General features: G+C 41.3%; 1 protein-coding gene across 3 annotated transcripts in view; it reads right to left on the minus strand.

Annotated features, from left to right (window-relative positions):
• Positions 1–22526, minus strand: part of nphs1 (NPHS1 adhesion molecule, nephrin) — a 48245-nt gene that overhangs the window by 21363 nt on the left and 4356 nt on the right. For 2 of the 3 annotated variants that reach the window (XM_023283143.3, XM_055013685.1), the window contains exons 3-10: positions 18701–18895; positions 12959–13081; positions 7211–7333; positions 6382–6463; positions 4043–4146; positions 2130–2251; positions 1736–1907; positions 423–580 (exon numbers count right to left, since the gene is read on the minus strand). In XM_023283143.3, coding sequence (XP_023138911.1) covers positions 423–580; positions 1736–1907; positions 2130–2251; positions 4043–4146; positions 6382–6463; positions 7211–7333; positions 12959–13081; positions 18701–18895 — 1079 coding nt within the window. Of the gene's footprint in view, positions 1–422; positions 581–1735; positions 1908–2129; positions 2252–4042; positions 4147–6381; positions 6464–7210; positions 7334–12958; positions 13082–13168; positions 13320–13974; positions 14104–18700; positions 18896–22526 lie in introns of those variants that run through there. The other variant, XM_023283144.3, reaches the window with a different exon arrangement.

A 22526-nucleotide genomic window follows, 5' to 3' on the forward strand; every position in this document is an offset into this window, starting at 1 on the left:
ATTAACATACACAAAAGAGGAGAAGAGCAGCAGAACACTCTTTTCGGAATTGACTGATTCATTTGCAGAGCTCCAGCGGCCTATTCAGAGAATGCTCATGGTCATGCTATTTTCTTCCAAGTATAAAAGGTTCACATGGGTCAAACCTCGCACTGAAGATTCTCTTAATTCAATGGGTGTGGGGGGCATTTTAATAGTTTTTTTGTTGCTACCCTCAAAGCAAGCTTGACTGAAGGGAAATGTTTTTGTGCTTTAACTTTCCTGCCTTTTGCTTTGTGTTTATAGAAAAGAAACAAAAACAGACCATTTTTTACTATTCTGTTTAAACTGACCAGCATGACCTAAAACAAGGTGCTGTTTTGTTGGCCTGCTTAGTTAGATAAATTCCAGCTTTGTGCAAGTTGTGCGCCACGTACTCCCACCTCTTCCATGGTGACAACAGTGCCGTTGAGCTCCTTGTAGCCAAGCCACCAGCGGATGTCGACGGGGGGATTGCTGGAGGAGGCGTAGCAGCTCAGTTCCAACTCCTGCCCCTCGATGGCCACTAACGAACCCGACAGTGTCAGCTCTTCCGGCTCGACTGATGCACACACACATAGGCGAACATATAAAGACAAGTCAGTAAAAATACCGCCCCACGAATAGTACATTCTACAGCTCCCTATTCTGATCACAGCGGCAGCGCAACTATTTTTGGATGTGAAACACAGAGCTGTATCAAGGGTGAGAGGGAAAATCACTTTGAGTGGCAACTTGTTTTCTCAGGGGGTTTTCATTGTGGTTTCTAAAAGTCTGCTTCGTTTTAACCAGAGGGGGAGAAAGGGTACAATAGCTGCAGGCAAAGTGATGCAGGTTGTGTAAAGCCTCCAGGGGAATACAAAGGCTGGGGACTGAGCTGGCATACTTGGGGGAAGGAGGGGGTCATGTATGTAAATCACCTGAGTCTTATCCCACGTGTCTGTGCATGGCACACACAAAGACGGCTCACATAACGCAAGTGCTGTATGGCAAAAGAGGCATATTCGTATTTCACCAGTGAATCTGACTCTCTGCCCTCCAGCTTCTGACTGCGCCTACAGCACAGTCAGGCAGTCAGCAGTTCATTTTCGACATCCCTGAACGGATGACTGGGAGGCACGACACCAGACCCTGTTGTGGACTTGGTGAGAAATGGGGAAGGTGCAGGTGCAACCTCATGCAAGGGCTGATTCCAATCATAATTCCATAAAATAGGTGCATCAATCAGACAGCATTTAAAGCTGCAACTTACACTGTCTGGCTCTGTAGTGGAAATCAGGCTATTGTTAGACTCAATGCACCAAGGCTGCTGAATATTAATTCTGTATTTGTTTTATTGTTGCTGAAACAAACATTTCATATTCAGATAGAAAAAGTATAATCTATTAACCATGGGCGTTACTCTCGCACAAAGTGTAGCTTTTAATGCCTGAGGAACTAATGTAGCAGCTAACAAAGAGCATAGTGCGATTCTAATCTGGAGGCAGTCAGAAATACGGGCTGCAGTTATAATAACCATTAGTTTCATTAATGATATTAACATTGGAATTTTTGCTGGGACAGCAAAAGAATTGGTTTTGGAGGTAAGACTTACTACATTCCTCCGCCTCATGTTCATAGCTTTAATAATCCATAACCAGGGAGCCTTGGCAGGGGCTTTGTGTGTGCTGGTGCATGTGTGTGTTCCAGCACTATATTAAGCGTTATTTTCACTCACAGAGCACAGTTATTTTGCGGCTGACAGACAGAGGAGATAGGGACACTAGATTGATGCTTTCACAGCACAGCTCTGCCTGGTTGTCAGCAGGGGTGATCTTTAGTCTGAGGATGCTGCTGGACTTTTGCGCCGCATCATCCTCTTCCCAAGTTGTGGACAGAACTTCTCCGTTCTGACAGACAAGGAAAGAAAAATGAACACATGACACTCAAAAAGGCAACAGAATGCTTGACTAGTTGCAAGTTTCCCCATATGGTGCAGGCGGCGGAGAACAGAAGCTGCTAAGAATGGGATGCTTCTGGGACGCAGCGAATTTTAAAACTAAAATTGGCTCATTTTGCCAGTGTGACAGCGTGTTACAAAGCCTCCTTAACAGATGGTGCAGAAGATTTACCTTGGTCCAGTGGAGAGTGGCTAGGGGGTTTCCACTATGAGACACGCACTGCAACACGAGCATCCTCCCCGCTTTGACTTCCTCTCTCTCCAGACCCACAATAACTGGAGGCAGAGGCGGGACTGTCGGGAAATGAGAGACAAAAATAAAATGGTTTTAACAAAGGGGAATGGCATAGAGGGCCAAAAAGGTGAGGGAAGAAAAGGGGTGCAGTAACTCAAAGGAAGAGAGGTATGGAGAAGACATCAATAGGGCAGCATAAAAAAGAAACTGCACTGCGATGAGAACACTCCTGGCAATTGAGTGGGGAGCATGCCTATTTGTTGAGACAGGGCCAATAAATTGGTCACATTCAACATGACTGTGGGATAAGAGGTCCAGATCTGATGAAAGCATTAAGTATTAAGGGAGCAGTGAGCTGGATCCAGTCCATAAAGCAAAATAACAGATGTTCAAACAGTAATAAGGCAACGTGAAATATGAATAAATTACAGCCTCCTTGAATAAAATATATGCAGTAAAATAAATTAGAAGAGGATGGGCCTTTGTTATTGCTGCAATCAGTTTCAGCGAGCAGACTGCAGACCCTGGGCCAGCATGACAAATTGCCACCTTGCTAACAATTTGGCTGGCTGAAAATGGCCACCGCGCTGGCTTTGATGGGTTGGCATACTGAGTAAGACTGCAGCGGTGGTCCCAAGTTCTGCAACATTAGCACTTTAGCGGAGAGCCCATGTTGTTTAATGCAGGGCAGAGAGACAGAGAGGAAGGGAGGAGTGGGCACGGTTATTGGCGATTGTTAAAACAGCAGCGGTGGTGGCGTCTAATGTGGAGCAGCATAGATAGAGACAACATTAAGATGTCTAGTCGGCCTGTGGATAATATGGCAGCCGAGCTGGAGGGAGCGCTCGCTTGCTGAAAGTGTCAGCAGCACCGCTCCACTTTAATCAACAACATGATTTAGTCCTGGGAGAAGCAGGTGGGTAGACTCCAAGGCCTCGGCAATCAATTACTTCAACTGATCAACAGGGTAGAAAATACTAAACCTACTGTAGTAAACAGCAGCTGCAATGTCACACTGTTTGCGCATTCAGCAACAATAGCTTTCATTGCTGCCTTGCCAAATAAGAGGAAAAAAACAAAAAGAACACCAAAATGCAATGAAAGTCAGAGACAGCACGTGTGTCAGCTAATCTTCGAGTGCTGGAGCAATAGCTTCATTTCACAATGTCACACAATTTGTGATAATAACATGAAAGAAACGATAACAGAAACTGGCTTTATTTCCTGCCTTGGTGGATTCTAAATTTAATTTGAGCTGATGAGTGCAAACTCAGCTGGGTTAGGTTTGTAGGATTTATAACTACTAACCAACGTGGCTGTAGCTTTCCATATTAGTCATGATAATATTGTTAAAAATTCTGGAACAGAAGCCTTGTTGGTATAATCCATCTGAGCTTGTCTAATAATTGTGCTTGGTTAATATTGGGGCAATAATTTAGGGCGTAAATAATTTCAAGATTACTCAATAAAACGATAAATCTAAAGTAATTTAATCTAATTTAATCACAGGTTGGCATGCTATTTGACAGCGCCAGCCTCCACCATGGGCCTGCTGTGGTCATATCAATCTCAGTCCAGCAGGGGCTGTCTTGAGAATTGGATGTTCACAAGGTTGCCCCTGCTGAATGTTGTTTTGAAGTAGGTGTGACTTTGCCTTCAGGTTGAATGTTTCTCCTTGGACCACTAACAGAGAGTGAGTGCACAAGGCCAGATACCCTTGGGCCCCCCTGAGGCTGAAGTTCCTGTGTGGTTGAGTGTGCTTGCACACAAGTGTGTGTTTTTTGGGGTTTTTTTCTTCAAAAAAAGAGGGGGTGTTGACTGTCAGTTTGCAGACAAGTTGAGACACTCACAGTACACGCTCATGGTCACTCTGGTCTCTATAGGCTGGAAAAGGGCGGAGTTCTTGGCACGACACGCCAGCTGCCTCCCGTTGTCAGAGCTCAGAGCGGTGACCCTTTGCGAAGACGGAAGGACGGAAGAAATGAGCACAAAAGACAAATTATATTGACAGATACATGCTAAAAATATCACATCATTGTTATACTTCAGCAGTGATTTTCAAATCATTACCTTAATTGCAATGCATTAATACAATATTCTAAATATAGCCTGTTAATGTAAACTGAAATCTAAAATACACACAGAGAGAGAGAGCCCTACCCTTGAAACTGATAAGATTGGCATTGGTTACATACAAAATCTTGCCTATTTGAATTCAACCTTTTAAGGCTATCATTGATGCACTGCAGTTTCAAGGTCTAAATGCTAAGCAATGGTGTTGACTGCTTATTTCATTCATGATGTGCCTCCTACAATATAGAAAACACCATATGGACATGTTAAAATAAAAAAAAAATAGATTTTTACCAAAAGAGAACTTTAATACTTTGGGTCAGGGCCTCAAAAGAGACCAAAGCTCCCCCAGAAGCAACAATATTTTGAGCTTTAAGGGATCTGGACACTGATAAATAACCATCAGCTGTAAATGAGACAAGACATGCATAAAATGTACCATGCTGACATTAGTCATTTTAAATGTGTGCATACAGATGAGCCCTGTTCAGTGTTGTTGACTGTGTATTCAGTTGGTAATACATTCGGGTGACGTATTAAAGGAAAAACCTGAACCCTTGATGCCTACAGAGAGAAGATCTAGTGGTTATGTTATGCTGTGGAGGGAATTTTGCTGGCATGATTTGGATCCAATCATGTGATATGGGCTTTACAGTTTCCAAATTTCCAAACGCCTACAAGAGATTTTGGACTAACAAAACACTAAATGAAGGAATACGTGAAGAACAGTGTTCATCCCTTGGGTAGAGCTCCAAAAACATCTAGTATCAGTGCACTGAAGCTGCTCTGGTGACACCTTACAAAGACACTTTATATTAGTTATTCCTTTAATTTCTCACCCAGATCTGTACATGTGCTGGATATTTCTGTATTCTGGTGCATTGGCTGCTTTCATGTGTTGTTTTGAATGCCTCTATGCAATTATTGTTGATTATTGTGTAGAGATTAGGTGACAAATCTGCAACTTTCAATGACTGCTTGGTGTAGGCACCTCCTCCTACACATTCAGTGCAGCAGCCACTGCCATCATTTCTGGTGAGTAAGGCTGAGTGTACCCTCTATCCATCAGCATGTGTGGAAGACTTATGCCCTTCCCGATAACAGACCTTCGAGAGGCAGATTTCTCCTTTATGTCAGCCACAAAAACATGATTCCAGAAAAGAATCAATGAAGGAAACACCCTGCCATAGCAATTTTTCCACCCAGTGACAAATCAGTTATGAACATGTAGATGTTTTTCGTTAATTTCTCATTGGAATACTTAGTTTTGTAGGCAGCAATGATAAAGTTCCTGTGAGTGTACATTGAACTTCGGTAAAAAGATAAATTTAAGGGGTCATGAGGTGATTAACGGGGTAAGAATGGAGGGAAGAAGTGAGTTGCTACAGAAATTTGCCAACATTTTCTTTTAGTCTTTGCATTTTGTTAAACATTGGATAATTAATGCAGAAAAAAAGTAAAGTAACCAGTAGTTCTAAGCACCAGAAAAGAATATAATAGAAACTCTCTAGTAAATTTACTTTTCCACCATTGTGTGAAGCCACTCGCAAGAGCTGTGTGACAATAAATTAAAACAACAGACTTTTTCTCTCTTTTTCAGCTTGAGTCTTCTATATCAAACTACAGTACAATGACAACTGTAACAATCACACACGGCCCACTGCTGCGTATGCTCAGTGTGAACATGAGGAAGGAACATCAATATTGCTTAAAACCTTTGCTGTTCTGCAAGCGAGCTCAACAATATTGCAGCTCCTCAGCACCAATGTTATCTCAGGACATGACAAGAGGTTATTATCTTTGACACAGTGGAGGCATGCGAGATTAAAGTAATCTATGGCCCTGTTTAATGTATAGGCACCTGGGCGAACCAGCGAGGATCGGATCTGTCTCGCTGCTGGAATGTAATTTTGTGAATTTGACAGAAGCTAATTCAATCGCACGGTGCCAAGTAACAGTTCGCTGTGTGCAGAAATTCATTGTACTCACTAAGACAGAAGGAGAAAATAAGAGCGTGGTGGAAACAAGGGGGGAAACAAGAAACAACACAGGCAGACTTGGAGAGATTGAGCAGGTTGGTGAGGAAAATGAGTCTGGCAGGCGGCTGAACACATACGTTACTTCGGCGTGCGTGTTCAGAAGCTTATCCTTTGAGCCAGACATGGTGAAAGACTCTGCACCTGTCAGCTCGACTCCATCTAAAAGACACAATGGGGGGAAGGCGAACAAAAAAAAGGCAGAATATTGTGTGTAAATTTGTTCATGTGAAACAGAAACACCAGTGCTGTTCTCATGTGGAATGGTAAATACTGGAACATGATGAATGTGTTTATCTGAATGTTGTACAGAAACAGTACAAACCACTGTCTCAATTTGCCTTTAAATTAAAATCAAAACAGCGTTAGGGATTACAATACCACCAGGAAGAGACTGTATTTTACTGAACACAATAAAGATGTACATTTTAACAAGAACAAGAAAGGAAGAAACTATACACCTTGGACATACAGCACAAGCCTGTAGACGAATTCACACAACATATCTGTTTCAGCTTGATGCTGGATAATAGGCGAGACAGGGGAGCAAGATGTAAAAGCAAAAGAGTGGGAAAACTGTAGTTGTTGCTGCAAACAACGAGGAACTTGTGATACATTCAGCGTACATGCGATTGTAAATTCAGTGGAAATTGGAAATTCAAATGTTCAGGCTATTTCCTCCCACACAGAGTCTGCTCCTTTTCAACTCTGCTATTCAAAAACTGTGAAACAAAAAAAAAAAGTCTTTACTGAACTTGCACTTTATCCTCTGCTATGTTTTCACGTGTAAATATTCAGGTTGCGGCCTATTGAGATCCCAGAAAGTGGAATTCAAACAATGGCTACTGCCCTTTGCTCATCAGGGTGACCATCGCTATCAAATTCAATGCAGCTCAAAGGGTGACTCACCTTTATAAAGTGTGATTTCCGCCACGGGCTTTGCGTCAGGGGCGACACACGTCAAGGTGTACTTTTTCCCTGCCACCCAAGGTGTTGCCAGGTCCATCTCGAAGAATGGCTTGGATGGAGGAACTGCGGCAGAGAAGCAACAGCTGCGATTTCACACTTATGTTATCAATGCATTTAGCTACAAAGCAGTGTCTGCATGTTATTTAGTTATTTGGTGTTATTTTGAAACCTACCTTCCACCTAAACAATGCTGCAGACCAAGCAGAGCTCTTTAGTGGTTTTAAAGTTATGGCTGTTAGGTATAAATCACTCTAATGTTTGGTTAGTGGAAGCTACTGCTATGACAGATGAATATTAGCTTGTGCAGTGATATAATAATATGGATGTAGCATTTGGGAGTGACTGGGATGTCACACTGTCAGTTTTTGAGTGATTTACTAGTGAGGTTTGATGTTCTGTTGTGCTTGAATACAAATTGTGGACAAAAAGAGAATACAGAGATGAAACAGTGATGAAACCAATCCAGTGCTAATCTATCATAGCAAACACCAAACACTTCTCTACTCAGATCACCCCCAAGCTAAATGTGTGCTTTCTGGACTGATCAAAGCAGTCTTCACTTCTCTACTGTTCTACTCTACAATCCTTTTATCTGACCATAAATAGGGATTCCAGAAAAAGAAAGGGAAAAAAAAACATAGCTTTTAACACAAGGGACCAAAAAATTGTTTGGCAGTGAATAGAGAAATCTGTCACCAACTAATTATCAAAGAGATTTCTGCAGATCTGTTTGTTACCCTTTACCAAGACCATCAGTTAAATCATGCACACACTACAGAAAAACTAACCATCTATTGTGCCAGCTTTTAGTGAGTGGGTGAGCCTGTAGAATTAGAAACTATGGTTACTGTGAAGGTTGTTTTTCTTTCATCAGAGATCAAGTGCAAAGGCTGCCTGAGTTAGGAGACAGAATGGGGAGTTGGTAAGTACAGGAAGGATACATGTGTGTGAGAGAAACATGAAAGACTGGCAGAGGAGGAAAGGGATATGGCAAGAATGAGAAGTGAGAATAAGACGGGCTGTAGAGGATAACAGGCAAGATAGCTGCTGCTGAATTCTGAGATAAATCCAGTGCCAATGTATGGCTGAACAGTTGGACCACAAGCAACCAAACCAGGCAGCCATTCAACAGCCCCTCGCCACCCTTTTGGCACGTCCAGCCAACAATCAGCCACTAGGAGGAGCTGTTGCTGTGTGCAGAACCGCCCATTGGCTCCAGTCTGCTATTGAGACAGATGAGATGTGGCTGCAGCTTCAAACTGATTTAAAAGAAGCAATTGAATCTGTGTGGACTGTGATGGGTTACCCAGAGCACCGCAGAGGCGCGCGCAGCAATAATGAGATGCATTTGTTTGTTTTTCCCCCCTCTTCCCCGAGAAGATGACTGGGCCATGCATCTATGGACAGCCCCTGCACTCTCAATCTACTCAGGCCCACACAATTCACATAGGCGCATCACTTGTTGTGCTCGAGGAGTGTCTGGCAGCCTAACAAATCCTAAAATAAGAATAATGATATGTTCACAAATGAGGCAGGCAGGTATCTAATTTTTCCCTCGCTCGCTCGCTCATGCCGGCCTGTTCCTCTTATCTCTGGTTCACTCCATCATCCCTCTGTAGCAGCCCTGAGCCCACCTCCCCCTCCCCCTGCACGCACACACAATCCTTCTTGACCACTGCAGTTAAACTGCAGAAGTGCGGAGGAAGGTGTGTTCCAGATTGGACTGGGACGTACAGCCCGCCATTCATCACATCCACTCAGGAAAAGCATGTGACCCAATCAGCATGAACCTAGACACACATATACAGAGACACAGATATCTGCAGGCCGACAAATGTGATAGCACATGTGGACAACAACAAAAGACACAGTCTATTCAATTTACTCGACATGCACTCGGAGCAAAGAACAGACAGCAAACATGCTGTTCTCTTAATTAACTCTTTTTGCCTCTTCTTTGTATACTTGCCTGTCAGGTTTTTTTTTTTCAATTTGTCTCCCTGCCTCTCTCTCTCTCCTTTTGCTTTCAATCTCTACCTCTCTTATTAAGGTACATATATGAGCACAAAAATAGATAGGCAAGGACTTGCTCCTGCAGTTCAGACGGGAAACACTGAGCCGCAAAATTCGATTCATTAGACAAATACAGACGGATGGATGGATAAGGCAGATAAGAAGCAGATTAGCAGACACACATCAATATGCATAAGCAGTTCTTTCCACCTATCCCTCTCTCTCATTCACATACAGATGCACATACTCTCTTTTCTCCTCTGCACACAAACACCCAAAGATAAACTCAAGTCTACAGTGCATGCAGATTTGCACGCGCAAACACACTGACACAGGCGAGTGAATGTGCAGACAAGCCACATTCATCTCACTTCGCTCTAAAAACAGGCACCAGTGTGTGCACGCTCTAACATGTGATACCAACTTGATTCCCTGAAAAATATTGGAGAAGGCCCGGAGGATAAACAGCCTCTAAAAAGCTTATCATGCTGAATAAGATAGAAAATAAAGGAGATCTGACTTCTCAGCATCAGACAGACACAACTCGTTTTTTGTTTTTTTTTGTCTATGGAAGACAAATATTGGCCACACATCCACGCACAAGAAAGCGTTTTCACATGTGAATAAAAACACACATATTTGCTCATTCTTACACACATTCTTGGTCTCAGGTGTGTGATCTCTGGCAATGAAAGCCACTGAGACAGTACTGTTTTTTGTTTTGTTTTAGCTTTCTCCATCTCCCCCTTCCTGTCTGCATCTCCTGTGTTTTGAAGGAGGGGGAAATGGAGCAGGTGTTCAGGACAGAAATAAGACTTCCCACCCACACCTCCATCGCCCCTCATCCACCCACACAACTCCTCCCTCTGCTGCTCCTAATGTCTGCCTTACGTTTTGTTTTGGGTCCATTACATAAGAGTTAAACTCCTATTTGTCAGCATCCATCTCCCAAATGGCCATTTACAGAAAATATATCACACAAGGTCTGACTAATGTGTACCTTAGAGATTGAATTAAAAGCAAACATTTTAGTGTCTCATTTTGCTATTTAGCAGAACTCCTTTTGCTAATTGTAGAAACAGACACTGTAACATCACTATGACACTGTAATATGCACACCTTCTCAGCAGTGTATAACACGTCGTCCTCTGATGAGGTTATATCTTGGACAACTGTCAGAGGTTTTCATGAACAAAGATGAATAAAGTCGCCATGTTCCACGTTGCTTGTGCCCCCATTTATAAGTCGTTCCATTATTCATAACAGGGAATCATAAAATGAAGGCTCATTATATACTCTTCAAGTGCTAAACTCATTAGCTACCGCAGAAAACCTCACCATAGCCCTGGTTCCTAAAATGTCCTCTAACCTCCAACCAACACTGATAATAAGCTTACACACATGGGCACACTCACGCATACACACACATATCTCCGTAAGACCCAACTATAGCAACTGAATGAGTAACAGTCTAAAACCAGAACACATCAAAAAAAATAAATTAAAAAAATACTGTTTTGAACATTTGCAGGAGGCATCTGCACAGGCATGCAATGTGGTGAGGGAGAGAGGTGTTCATTAATAGGATTAAATGCTAAGGCTAATGGTATAAACCGAGACACAGGATGTGTCAGGTATGTGACGAGCACAGTGCTGGGTAAGTTTTAGCAGAGGAGGGGGTTTCAGCAGAGGGGGTAGAGGTTGTTATTGTCATGGATTACTCACTGCCACTTGATCTGCCTATTGCGGTAATCCCCTATCTAAGCTCCACAGGAAGGCAAAAACACACAGGAGTTATGTTGAACCAATGGAAATGTCTTGAAAACATCTCTTTGTAAGCCCATGGATGGGGCTTATTGACATATTTGCCTCTATCCCCACTATTTACTGCCTGTGGTGATCCATCTCGAATTAGCCAGTCATGATACCACTCTCTCTAACCCAAGAATCCAATTATACAACCAGCAATCTCTGTTTTGTGTTCAAATTCCTCCCTTCTCCCCTACTGTATCCTGCTCATAAAGAGTTTATGGTGTTTTGATTTGATGCAGAGCTTGATGGGTTATGGCCACGGATGACTGGCCAAGGGTGTGGGGCCTTGGGAGCTGTAGTTCAGTGATGGAAAAGTCCATGGGAAACTCATCAGAGACAGTGCTGCTTCAAAAGGATGCACACTTTTCTGGTCCCAGTTCAGCACTAACGCGAGATTGAATTCATCAGCTCATTATCAAGTCCCAGATTAGTCATGTATTTTGAATCACTTGAATTGTTGGGCTGGAACAAATGACCCTTCAGGACCGCGGCTGCAGAGTGCTTTTGAAGTCACTTGCTTCACTCTGCCCTTTTCCAACAGTACAGCTGCAACTGTCCATCTTAACCAGTCAACAGCTGGACAGTGATCCCGAGACACTGAACAGAAACACCTGCTGAGATGTGTGGAGGAGATTCACATCTGACCATGTCGGGAACACAAGGAAAGAGTAGGCTTCAGTCATGGTAAATACCACTACCAGCCAGCTCTGATGCAACACCAACAAAATTCCCACACATTTTGACCTTTTCCACAAAGCCAAAGGCAATTCTGTTGACTTTGTGTATGTGGGCACACATGCAATAGGCATCTCAGAGGTAATGAACGTGGGAGTCGAGCCTGCTGCGGGTGCAGGTGTAGGTCTGCTGTAGGACATGAAACTGCTGCAGTGTTAGGACAGAACGCGGCCATTCAAAAAGAGACGTCTGCAGTCTATGCCTCTTCTTTCCCCACACCACCCGCCATCCCTCCCGCCAGCCCATTGATGTCAGAAAAACCTGCTCTCTTCCCAGAGGAGAGCGAGGCTGCTCGAATCGCCACAGTAACACCCCCACCTCCACCCCCTCCCTCCGCCTCGCCACATCCCCACCACCCACCCCTGTCCGTGGTCAACCATCGAGAGCGAGGGGAGAGAGGGAGAAATTGTGCGATGGAGAGAATGGGGAGGGGGATGTAAGTAAATGAACTGCGCCTGGAGAAGAAAGGTTCTTTTAGAGTCTTTTCCTTGCCACATATGGGCTTGCTCCCACAAGCAAGAGGGATAGGGAGAGAGAAATACCGGTTGTTATAGAGTGACAACAGGTGGTCTAATGTAGCTGCACAATTACATCTATTCCAGTCCATGCCTGAGTAGGAAGTTTTCAATCACTTCTCTTATAATTTATTCCTGTACAAGGAAGAGACACGAATCGCCCTGAGGCTTGCCAGAGAATCCTGGCTGCACTGTTATACTTTATATTGTGCAGCTGCCGGTTAAAGCCATGGACCTACTGGAACATGAAGGGATTGGCATAGTACTTGTTAAAGAAATAAATATTGTCCGAAAAAGTTCGAGAAATTGCAACATTCCGCACAGTTCAAAACGCTGAGTTCTACTGTACCAAGGGCACTCTAAATTTAGTCTCTGCTCCAAATTCATCCGCCTTATCTTAAAAAATTGAAAGCTCTTTATCAATAGAAATGAATATTTAACAGCTCTTTATATGCTGATTACCGGTCAAAAGGTTGTGTATGTTACTGGAGTACTGAGGATGCTCACTGTGCCATATTATATACATAATTTTATTGCTCTGAAAAAAAAAAAAAACATGGTTATAGGCCCCTGCCTGCTTTCTGTTGAGACACTCCATTTTTGTTTTGCTCACTTAGCACGGTGACCCAGGCACCGTAGGAAACAATTGCTGCGCTGCTCTCCGATGGGCCCGCTTGACATTCATAGAGGGTGTCATCATCCAGTTGGGCATTTTCAATCTGAAGATGATACTGCCCTGGAATAGAGATGGAGAGATTAATTATTTTTTGTGACACATTTGTTGCAAAAAGGATGTGCACACTAAAAATATGTAAATAATTACCAAGAGGAGGGGTTCATTTGTTTTTCCTGTTCACACTCCGCTGAATGTAACCCTGACTCTTCTGATTTACTGGATATACACTGATCAGCCACAACATTAAAACCACTGGCATGTAGAGGGAATGACACTGATTGTCCTGTTACAATGACACCTGTCAAGGGGATATATTAGGTAGCTATGAACATTACGGTTTTGAAGTTGATGCGTTCAAAGCAATAAAAAAATCCAGGAAAGCGTAAGGATCTCAGTGACACTGACAAGGATCAAATTATAACGTTAGTGTGAAAACAAACCCAACTGTAAGCTCTTATTTCATCATTCATTTATATGTTTATTGCCTCGCTGTTATGACTTGTGCTTTCTAGGTAACCCTTTTGATGGCTCTGAACTCATTTCAAACTAGTTTAGCATGTTTATGTGCAGGTTACATAAGATTACAAGAATAAGGGTCAGAGAAAAATGCTTGAGATCCATCTAAGAAGATACCATTTTATCTCTTGTAGGTCTTCTAACTTTAAAAAGCTGGACTTAACATTTCCTACATGGTACGGAAAGCTGTCATGAATCAGAGTTAAGGACTCAAATGCAGATACCAGTGATGGGTATTTAAGTAACAAAACATTAACTTTAAAAAAAAACAAGCTGATACAAAAACAAACCACAGTCCAGATAAATTGAAAGCATGGGGTCTGAAAAATATTTTCAAAAAAATCCAAAAGGTAACAAAGGCATCATGACAAACTGAAAATGAAAAACTGAAGCATAAAATAAAGAACAACAAAGTCTCAAAAACTAAAGGTCCAAACCAGAGGTCGGCGAACAGAAGGTCCAACATGAAGGTGGCAAACTGGGTAGCAAACAGGATAAACTACTAAGACAAAACTATTTAAAATTGACTGAGGGGACAACACACAGCTGAAACTTATCAGGGCAATCTAAAGGGAAGGAAAAGAGGAACAAAGAACAGAAGTAAAAACACAAGCGACCCACGAGGGAAGCAAATTTCAAAGTAAAACAGGAAGTAACTGAAAAGGGACATGAAACCTACACACAGACAAACGTAAGCAAACTGAGAGAGACACGGGAAACACAGAAAAGGAAAACACACAGGAAAGAATCACAAAAAAGAAAACTGGCAACCAAAACCCAAGACCTTGACAGAACTATATCTAATCGACCACTCGAAAGGAATTTTTGAGTAGTTGTTTTATTGTCAACCAGAACGTACACTAGTTGGTGCACATCAGACTGTAATTTCGATGCAAAAAGCTCGCCATCGGAATGATGAAAAAAAACAAAAAAAAAACAAAAACGCAAATAAAAAGATTACTCTGAATAAAAACAATTTTACTATATACATGTAAAAAACGACATATATATATATATATATTCATTATATATTATTTATATTCAACAACAGAAAACAGCAAGCAAATACCATTTATCCATGCCAATTGCATATTACTCTTTGTAATACAGTAGCTACGTCAGCTAAGCTACATTAGCTAGCACGGCATGTAAAGTTCTTAACGACACTCACCGGAGAATAGGAAAACAAAACCTCTAAATCCTTGACAATCCTTGACAAAACTTCGACCACTTACTCCTTGTAACTCTTTGTAAATTACAGTTTGTTCAGAAAAGCCCTTAAGTTCACTCGTCTCTCTTGCTAATAAACTCCGCGTGGTCTGGTTTGCTCCGTTTCATTCTCTGCTTCTCCTACCGCTGTCGTTGACCCTTTCTCTAGCTGCGGCGCTACCCTCTGCCATCTGCTGGCGGAAAGTGGCTATTACATCTAAAAACTGAAAAGTTCATGCAGATTTAGGCCATTTCCAGTGGGTTACAGATGCATATGTGGTTTGTTTAGCTGGAGAATTGTGAGAGGTTGCATGTTGACCCCTGTTAATCGCTGAAAGTGTCTACAGTTGTGCATGCTAGCACCAGAACTGGACCACTGAGTAATGGAAGAAGGTGAATAACATTTTCTTCTACATCTCATGTGGAATGCCAGGTGCATGTGCATTCTTTTCTTTGTTAAATCTTGGGTCCTGGATTCATGTGGGTGTTACATTGACACCACCTAACACCAACCTAAACCCCTTCATTCCCCAATGGCAGTGGCCTTTTTCAGCAGGATAATGAACAGGACTTAAAGGATCTTCTGCTAATGTCTTGAAGCCTGATACCACAGGAAACCCTCAGAGGTTTTGTGTCCATACCTCAGTGAGTTGGAGCTGTTTGGTGGCACAAAGAAGATCTACACAATCTTGAGCAAGTGGTTTTAATGTTGTGGCTGATGGATCTATAGCGAATAATTATTTCCCGAAGGCTCTGTTTCTTTCGTGTTGATTTTAGTGGCAGCTTTCAACTTTTAAAGTGAGAAAATTAAGAATAAAGGCAATTTGCACATTGACAGGCTGGCATATCAATTCAATATAACAATATACTTTACTACTGACATTTGTGTGTTTGATTAGACTATAAATAGACAATTTTCTTATTTTATTTCCGTAGAATGGAAACATCTTACTTGGTGAGAACCTCACGCTGCAGGCATTTCCATTGACATGCAAGTGGTTGTCTATACTCATAGCAGAGGCATTTTGTTTTAGAACGAATTTCCAATGTAGTAAATGAAATCCAATACCAGATTCACAATGCCGACTGAATAAACTGCCTATTAATTGGTGCCAGGCAGAGTCCCTCACTCTGTATCTCTCTTCTGATAGTCTGGCATGCCAACAGGGCTTGATTTGTTTGATGCATTGCCATAACCTGTGGGGATTAGATGATGTTCACCGTTGGTTTCCCAGCTCCTGATGGCTCACAGCCTGCTAACGTGGAAAATAGTATCTTGGTCTGACAACCACCCAGGCCTAAAAATGCATGTGTCAAGTAAGCTGGCAAGATAATTAACACCAACCAGAAGCAATTTTCACATCTAAGTTATCATTGAGTGCAGAGAGAGAGACATTTAAGTTATTAATCATATTCCTCTTTCCAGAAATTTGCTCACGAATAGTGCAATCAACTTGCAGAGACTGTGTATTTATAGTTGGAGAGATGGCAAATGACTGCAACGCAATTTGCTTATTTGTCCATTATGCTGTGTTTATTTCATCTAGAGCCTTCAAAAATTGGGGATACAGTGCATCTGCATAGCCATTATTCCTGCAGTAGAACACATCTTACATTTTGCAATTCTGCATTTGTGCATCAACCATTAAACTGGAAATATATATTTATATTTTCCCACACAAGTGAGAAAGGTCAATCTTACAAGAAAGGGAACACGTAAGTGAAAATCAACTAATGTCTATTCCTCTAAACAGCCATTATCATCATTCTGTCCCCCAAGTATAAGGAATATATTTTCTCCCTGCACTTTGATGCTTTGTGATTTAGAAATAGTATCATCCTATCATTTGTCCAGCAGAGCAGCTCCATCTCCATTGTTTATTATACTCTCCACACTGTCTGCAGCACATGTAGCAGAGGACACACAGTAGCTGAGCAGACGGTGGTGTGGAGTCAAGTGGTGTCTTCACTGTATGTTGCATTTTGAAATACGTTGCTGGAAATTTAATAGCAATGACCCTTGTTAGGTGTCAAGTCATTTTCACTTTTTAATGTAACTCCAACATTCATATGAAAAATATCTTGTCCTCAGCCCCAAAGTTTCAGCATCAGTTAGGATTGTTGTTTAGTGCTCCTATATTCTACAAGGTACTAATTGCATATAACACCTTTGACTATTTCCAACATTGTCAACAGAGTATATAAAATGCGAAAATGCTGAAGGCTCTTTCTCACCTTTTTGTCTTTTTGTCTTGCTCTGCACTAGAAAAAAATACTTCAGGATTATAAGTTTCGGGAGTTGATATTAGGTGTGAAAAATATGCAACGCTTGCTGTATGTGTGATATCACGTGTGTTCGTTAGTAATTACATTTTGCCTGACAGACTGACTGCCTGCCATGTGTTACATTTAAATTAATGCTTGTGGGCCAGTCATTGAAAATAAATTAAGACATACGTAATGCTTTGGTGCCTCGAACAAGCCACTTTATCTGTTCATCTGTGTGTTTACTTTTACAATAGGACTCGTTGCGCACAAATGTCACAAAATCCTAGATCTAGCCTCACCATCAGTACACATTTACATCATTGCCTCAGCTTTGCAAAACTAAGGGTGCTACATTTACGGTAAGTGTATGTTGAAATCAACACTGGCCCCCTCTTGAATGTGAATGTGTGATTTCAGGCTTTTTTTAAGCATCAATAAACATCACTGATGGTGACAATCAGAGAAAACTGGTGCCATATCAAGTGCAGTCAAGTGTCATCTTAAATGATTTTGCTCTTTCTGTTCAGTGTAAAGTGATTGCATACATCAGTCTGCAGTCTGCTGTTTCCTTTCCTGGAAAGTGTACCTGGGCTGATGGGTATTTTATTCATGAGTGAGAGCATGAGTGTTTGGCAGCGTGTGTGTGTGTGTTTGTGGACTCCGCATTCATGTGTGCAGGCTCTTATTTTGTTGTCGTGGCTGTAAAAGGTGACAAAGTTTTTTTTTCTCGCCTTGTATCTGCTGTAATGCTTATCATAACTTGCTCGCTGACAACTAATCAACGCAGAAACAACATTTTTGTGTGTTATATGTTTGTTTATGTAAACTCTTGCCAGTAATAAGGATGCAGGCAGTGTGCATGGGCATCTATGCATCCCTCAGTGTTTATGTGTCATTGGCGGTCTCCCACACTGTGCAACAGTGAAGTGCGGCTTGTCTAGTTGCGGGCTGATCAGGAACAGATGTTCTTCTCTTAGTCGGGATTGCCTTCTAATTGGCTATTACTTTTTATAGACTGTAGTGCAGATTCTGCAACACACTTTATTCGCTGCCACATTTCACTGATTAGCTGACACTCTGTTGCTTTAATTTCTATTTTTCGCTTTCACATGTGAGTGACAGGTTAAGGCAGATTTGCGAGAGGCTGTCGACAATCACATCACCTCCCCAGCCCCAGATGCTCCCGTACTGACAGCCATAAGGTCCCTGTAATGTCTATGTTGCTTTATTACGGCACTTTGAAGCCATAGCAACAATCTCATCTCATTTACTTTTAGAGTAGCCAGCATCAAGCTGTTCTGTTGGATGCTTCCAGAGCTGACAACAGTGTTAATTAAAATCCTATGAACTATAGGTCACAAGAACACAAAAACGTACATGGGAGTCATCTAATGCTGGCAGCACGTGAATGTGAGGTTTTCTTTAGCACATCATACTTCAATGTACCCTTTCCACACATGACACTATGTCCCAGCCTACACAGAAGTTTCATGTTTCCTTGACCAGAGATATTTGTTTCTATGTGATGTTTTTTATTCTACAAGCATCATTCAGCTACAGGAAATGCACTTTTTCTAGTTTTGGTGTCTTGTTGTGGTGCTGCTATCAGCAAAGTTTATTTAGTTTAGATAGGTCCATTAAAGCCCAGTAGGCCATAGAGCATATGCCGTGAGTGTCCTTGTTTACCTCTCTTGGGATTTCCAATCATGCTGTAGCGTGGAAAGCCTGGCAGGCTTCTTTCTGGTCCCAGGAGGAGGCCATCTTTTGCCCACTGCACAGTCCCTGAGGCCCGAAGAACCTCACACCTCAACACAGCTGTGGCTCCCATCCGCAGCGTAATGTTCCTGGGCTCAGACCTGAAGGCCTGCTGGGCCTGTGCGCCTGGAGACATGAAAAGGAGAAGCAAGGGAGGAACTGAAGTGCAACGGTAAGAGCCGGAAAGAGATGTGATAGGATTTCATTTAAAGAGATGGAAAAGAATAAGAGCTGAGTATGTGAGAGAAGTGAAGGAAATAAAAGGAGTGGAGGAAGAATGACACAAACATACACCACAGGGTAGCAGTCCTGTGGTCTTTTGTCTGAGAAGACACCCCATTGTGTCTGGCCACATTATTCATCCTGGCATATGTTTTATTGATGGGAAACTGCAGTGATACGGCCCTGAAAATGAGTCAATAAAGTAATTACTGCAAATTAAATCCCCCCTCGGCCATGCAGATAGGGTATTGGGAGGAGGAAAAAAGCAGGGGGTATCAGAGACCTTGTTCACCTGCGGTTTTTCTTCAATGTCGATGTCCCACTAGCTAATTCCTCCTGGGAAGAGTAATGATTATCACTTTAATCCCCCTTGTTTGTCATAGGTGGTGTTAGCCATCCTTCAGCCAGGCTCTTAGGTGACATTCTGTGGTGCAGTGCGCTCGAGTCAGGAAGGTAACCTTAAAGCAGACCACCCATCAGCCTTTAACACTGAGGCTAGGATTATATGATTATTATACATAGGGGTTTATGAATAAATTCAGTTCGGGGAGCCAAATGCAAGTGCATACTCCAATTAGTGCATAATATCTAAGCATGAGTCTCGTTTAAACAATGCCCCATAGCCTGATTCCATTGGGCTGTTTAAATCTTGACCTTCATTGAAGCAATGACCAAGTTGTTTGTGAAGTGCATGCTCTGTTGCATCTGACAACATGAGTGAGAGGCAGAGCTCTCAGATCAAGGCTGAACCAGTCACCTCACGTCAAATATGAAGGGCAAGATTGGCCATTACAGAGGATGCATACAAACAACCAAACACAGGGGCATATTTGCATACAGTTTACATAAATGAATACTCAACAATGATCTACAGCGGCTGCTAGAATAGTATTACACTGGATTTTTTTTTCCTTTTCTTTCAAAATGCGGTGATAAGACTTCATTTTTCTGGCATAAAGTGAAAAATTGGTATGAGTTGAATTTATAATCAAAAATAAAACTCTTGCCAAGTTCATTACAATCTGGGGGGGTTTGCTACTGAAGTTTTATCCTAATTATAATTCAAAGTTTAAATGTTGGTGTTTGTGGTATTATTGACTCAGTTTTACTTATTGACCCTTGTCTCCTTGTGCTCCTGTTACCCTACATTTACATAAAGGACGGAATACATGTACCTCAAAAACAAAACTTTTAAAATAATATATACATATTTAAAGACTTTCTATCTTTATTGTATTATAGACATGTAACTAAGGTCCTATGCTGGATTTTATCCTTGGTGCATTGGACATGTCAACAAAATGAGCAACTTGAGCACTCCGTAACTATATTAATTACATTAATATCCCATAATTATAGAACTGATAATATTTTTACCACTTGTTGGCTGCAGAGCAAGCTGTAAACAACAATTAATTGAATCTTGAATTGGATTTGTAGGATGTTTTAGCAAGCAATTGCTTATTTGCACATTCAGCCACCAGGGAACAACATTAGTATTTGTTCCTGTTTGTGTTAAACTGACACATTTAAGTGCAATATGTACTCTTCATTTAACTACAATAAAGCTCACCAACTCTTGAGGGAAACATCTTGCTCTTTAGCATGGAATGTACATATAAGATGAACAAAGCCGATGGACTTGGAAACCTTAAACCTGCATGCTTTCCAGCAGCCAGCAGGGGGCGACTCCTCTGGTTTAAAAAAAAAAAAAAGTCAGATTGCAGAGAAATCTCAGAGAAAATTATTAGAATTCTCCCATGGTGTGTTGCTTCAGGAAAAGTTTTTTCTGATGAGTTCATGTTCTTAATCTCCACTTTTGAATCATTTTGAGCATAGCCCAATCTTATTTTAGTGAATTATGGTCTCATTTAGGGTAATATTGATTATAAAGCAGGGTACATTTTAAGATGAGGCTAGTTGCTATTTGATCACTGTACATAGTGCCCTTGGGTTTGGCCAAATTCCAAACTGGAGGCTTCACAACAATAGTCCAAAAACCAATGGGTGATGGCACAGTCGCTACGTCTATGTTTTACATACCGTCTATGCTCATTAGCACTAAATGCTACAATATGTTTACTAGTCTTTTGTTTTACTGTCTGTGAATAGGTGCTGAGAAATTGTGCACAGAGATAAGAGAGATTGAAGCAAAACTATGTGTTACAGGATGTAAACACAAAGAAACCAACTGAAAGATGCCAAAGTCCTCTTTATAGGTATGGAGAATTTCAGGGACGGGTAGTAATTCTCTAGAAGTTTGTGAGTGTTCTCTTTCACATTATAAGCATTTGACCTTGTTGGTGTAAAAAACAAATACTATTTACCTGCAACACATTTAAAGGACGACTTAAGTAAGCCTATTCACTGAATTGACTGACAAACATTTTCACTTGTCCTTGCACAAGTGTAAGCAAGAAATAAGATTCTGCTTAAGAGTTGCCACAAAGCAAGCATTAAACACAATAGTAAGGTGTTGAAATTGCAGCACTTACAGTAAATGAAATGCAGCCTTCATTAATTAATGTTAATTAATTACATCTGTGCTTTCCTGCTATGAGCTGTCAAAATGTCTGCTGTGAAATGTTGATTTCCATTCCTCATGTCCATCATTAAATATGCATACAATTTGACTATGAAACTATATTTCTGCATTCATTTGTAGCTTTTCAGGTAAAAAATGTTGACAGTATGTTGTTTAAGAGGGTCAAATTCTTTGCAGGCAAAATTTCACATCTTGTTTATCAGTTTATCCATCAGATACAAGTAAGATCTAAAAGTGTCTGTAAATGCAAATGTTTATTTCAGACTACATCTTTAGGTGGCAAGATATGTTATTAAGATGATGCACCACAGTGTGCTGTCGCATAATGTAGAGTTATGATTGTGTTTGGTATGTTCCATGAACTGGAGGTCGTTGTGGCAATCACCATGGCAACTTGTGAAGAAATGTCGGTTGTGTACATAACGATAATAGCAGCAGTGACATTAACACAGTGTTATTTTTTTTCCATATAAAAGTGTCACAGGTGTAAAAAAAAAAAAAAAAAAAAAAAGGAGGTAAAAAAGGAGGAATACATCCAAGTGCTGCGCATCACCCTGGATATTTTTACCCTGAGCAAAATCAAACCAAACCCTGTCAGAGAAGTCAGCTTGATTGCAACTGCAGCAGCATTAAGATTCAACTACTTGCATTAAAAAACACTAATCCTCTATGACCAAGTTTCTCTTTTAATATGAAAGGGTCCTTTTCCACTTGATGTAGCATGCACAGGAATAATGGCCTTCCAGCCAAAAAGAGTGAGAAAGATACAGATAATGGATTCCTACTCGACAAACAGGAGAGGGTAACATTGACAATGTTAATAGTAAGTCCTGCTTATCATCTTGATTTTCTTACTGATTTGCTTGGATGTTGAAAGGAAAATCTCACATAAATGCCACAGTAAGCACATTAGCATTGCACTAAACCTCATATTATAAGCAAATGTTTCACATGAGAAGATTACGAGGTAAGTATTAGATTACTAAGGTT

The sequence above is a fragment of the Amphiprion ocellaris genome, chromosome 9, assembly GCF_022539595.1.
Source record: "Amphiprion ocellaris isolate individual 3 ecotype Okinawa chromosome 9, ASM2253959v1, whole genome shotgun sequence".
Taxonomy (NCBI): Eukaryota; Metazoa; Chordata; class Actinopteri; family Pomacentridae; genus Amphiprion; species Amphiprion ocellaris.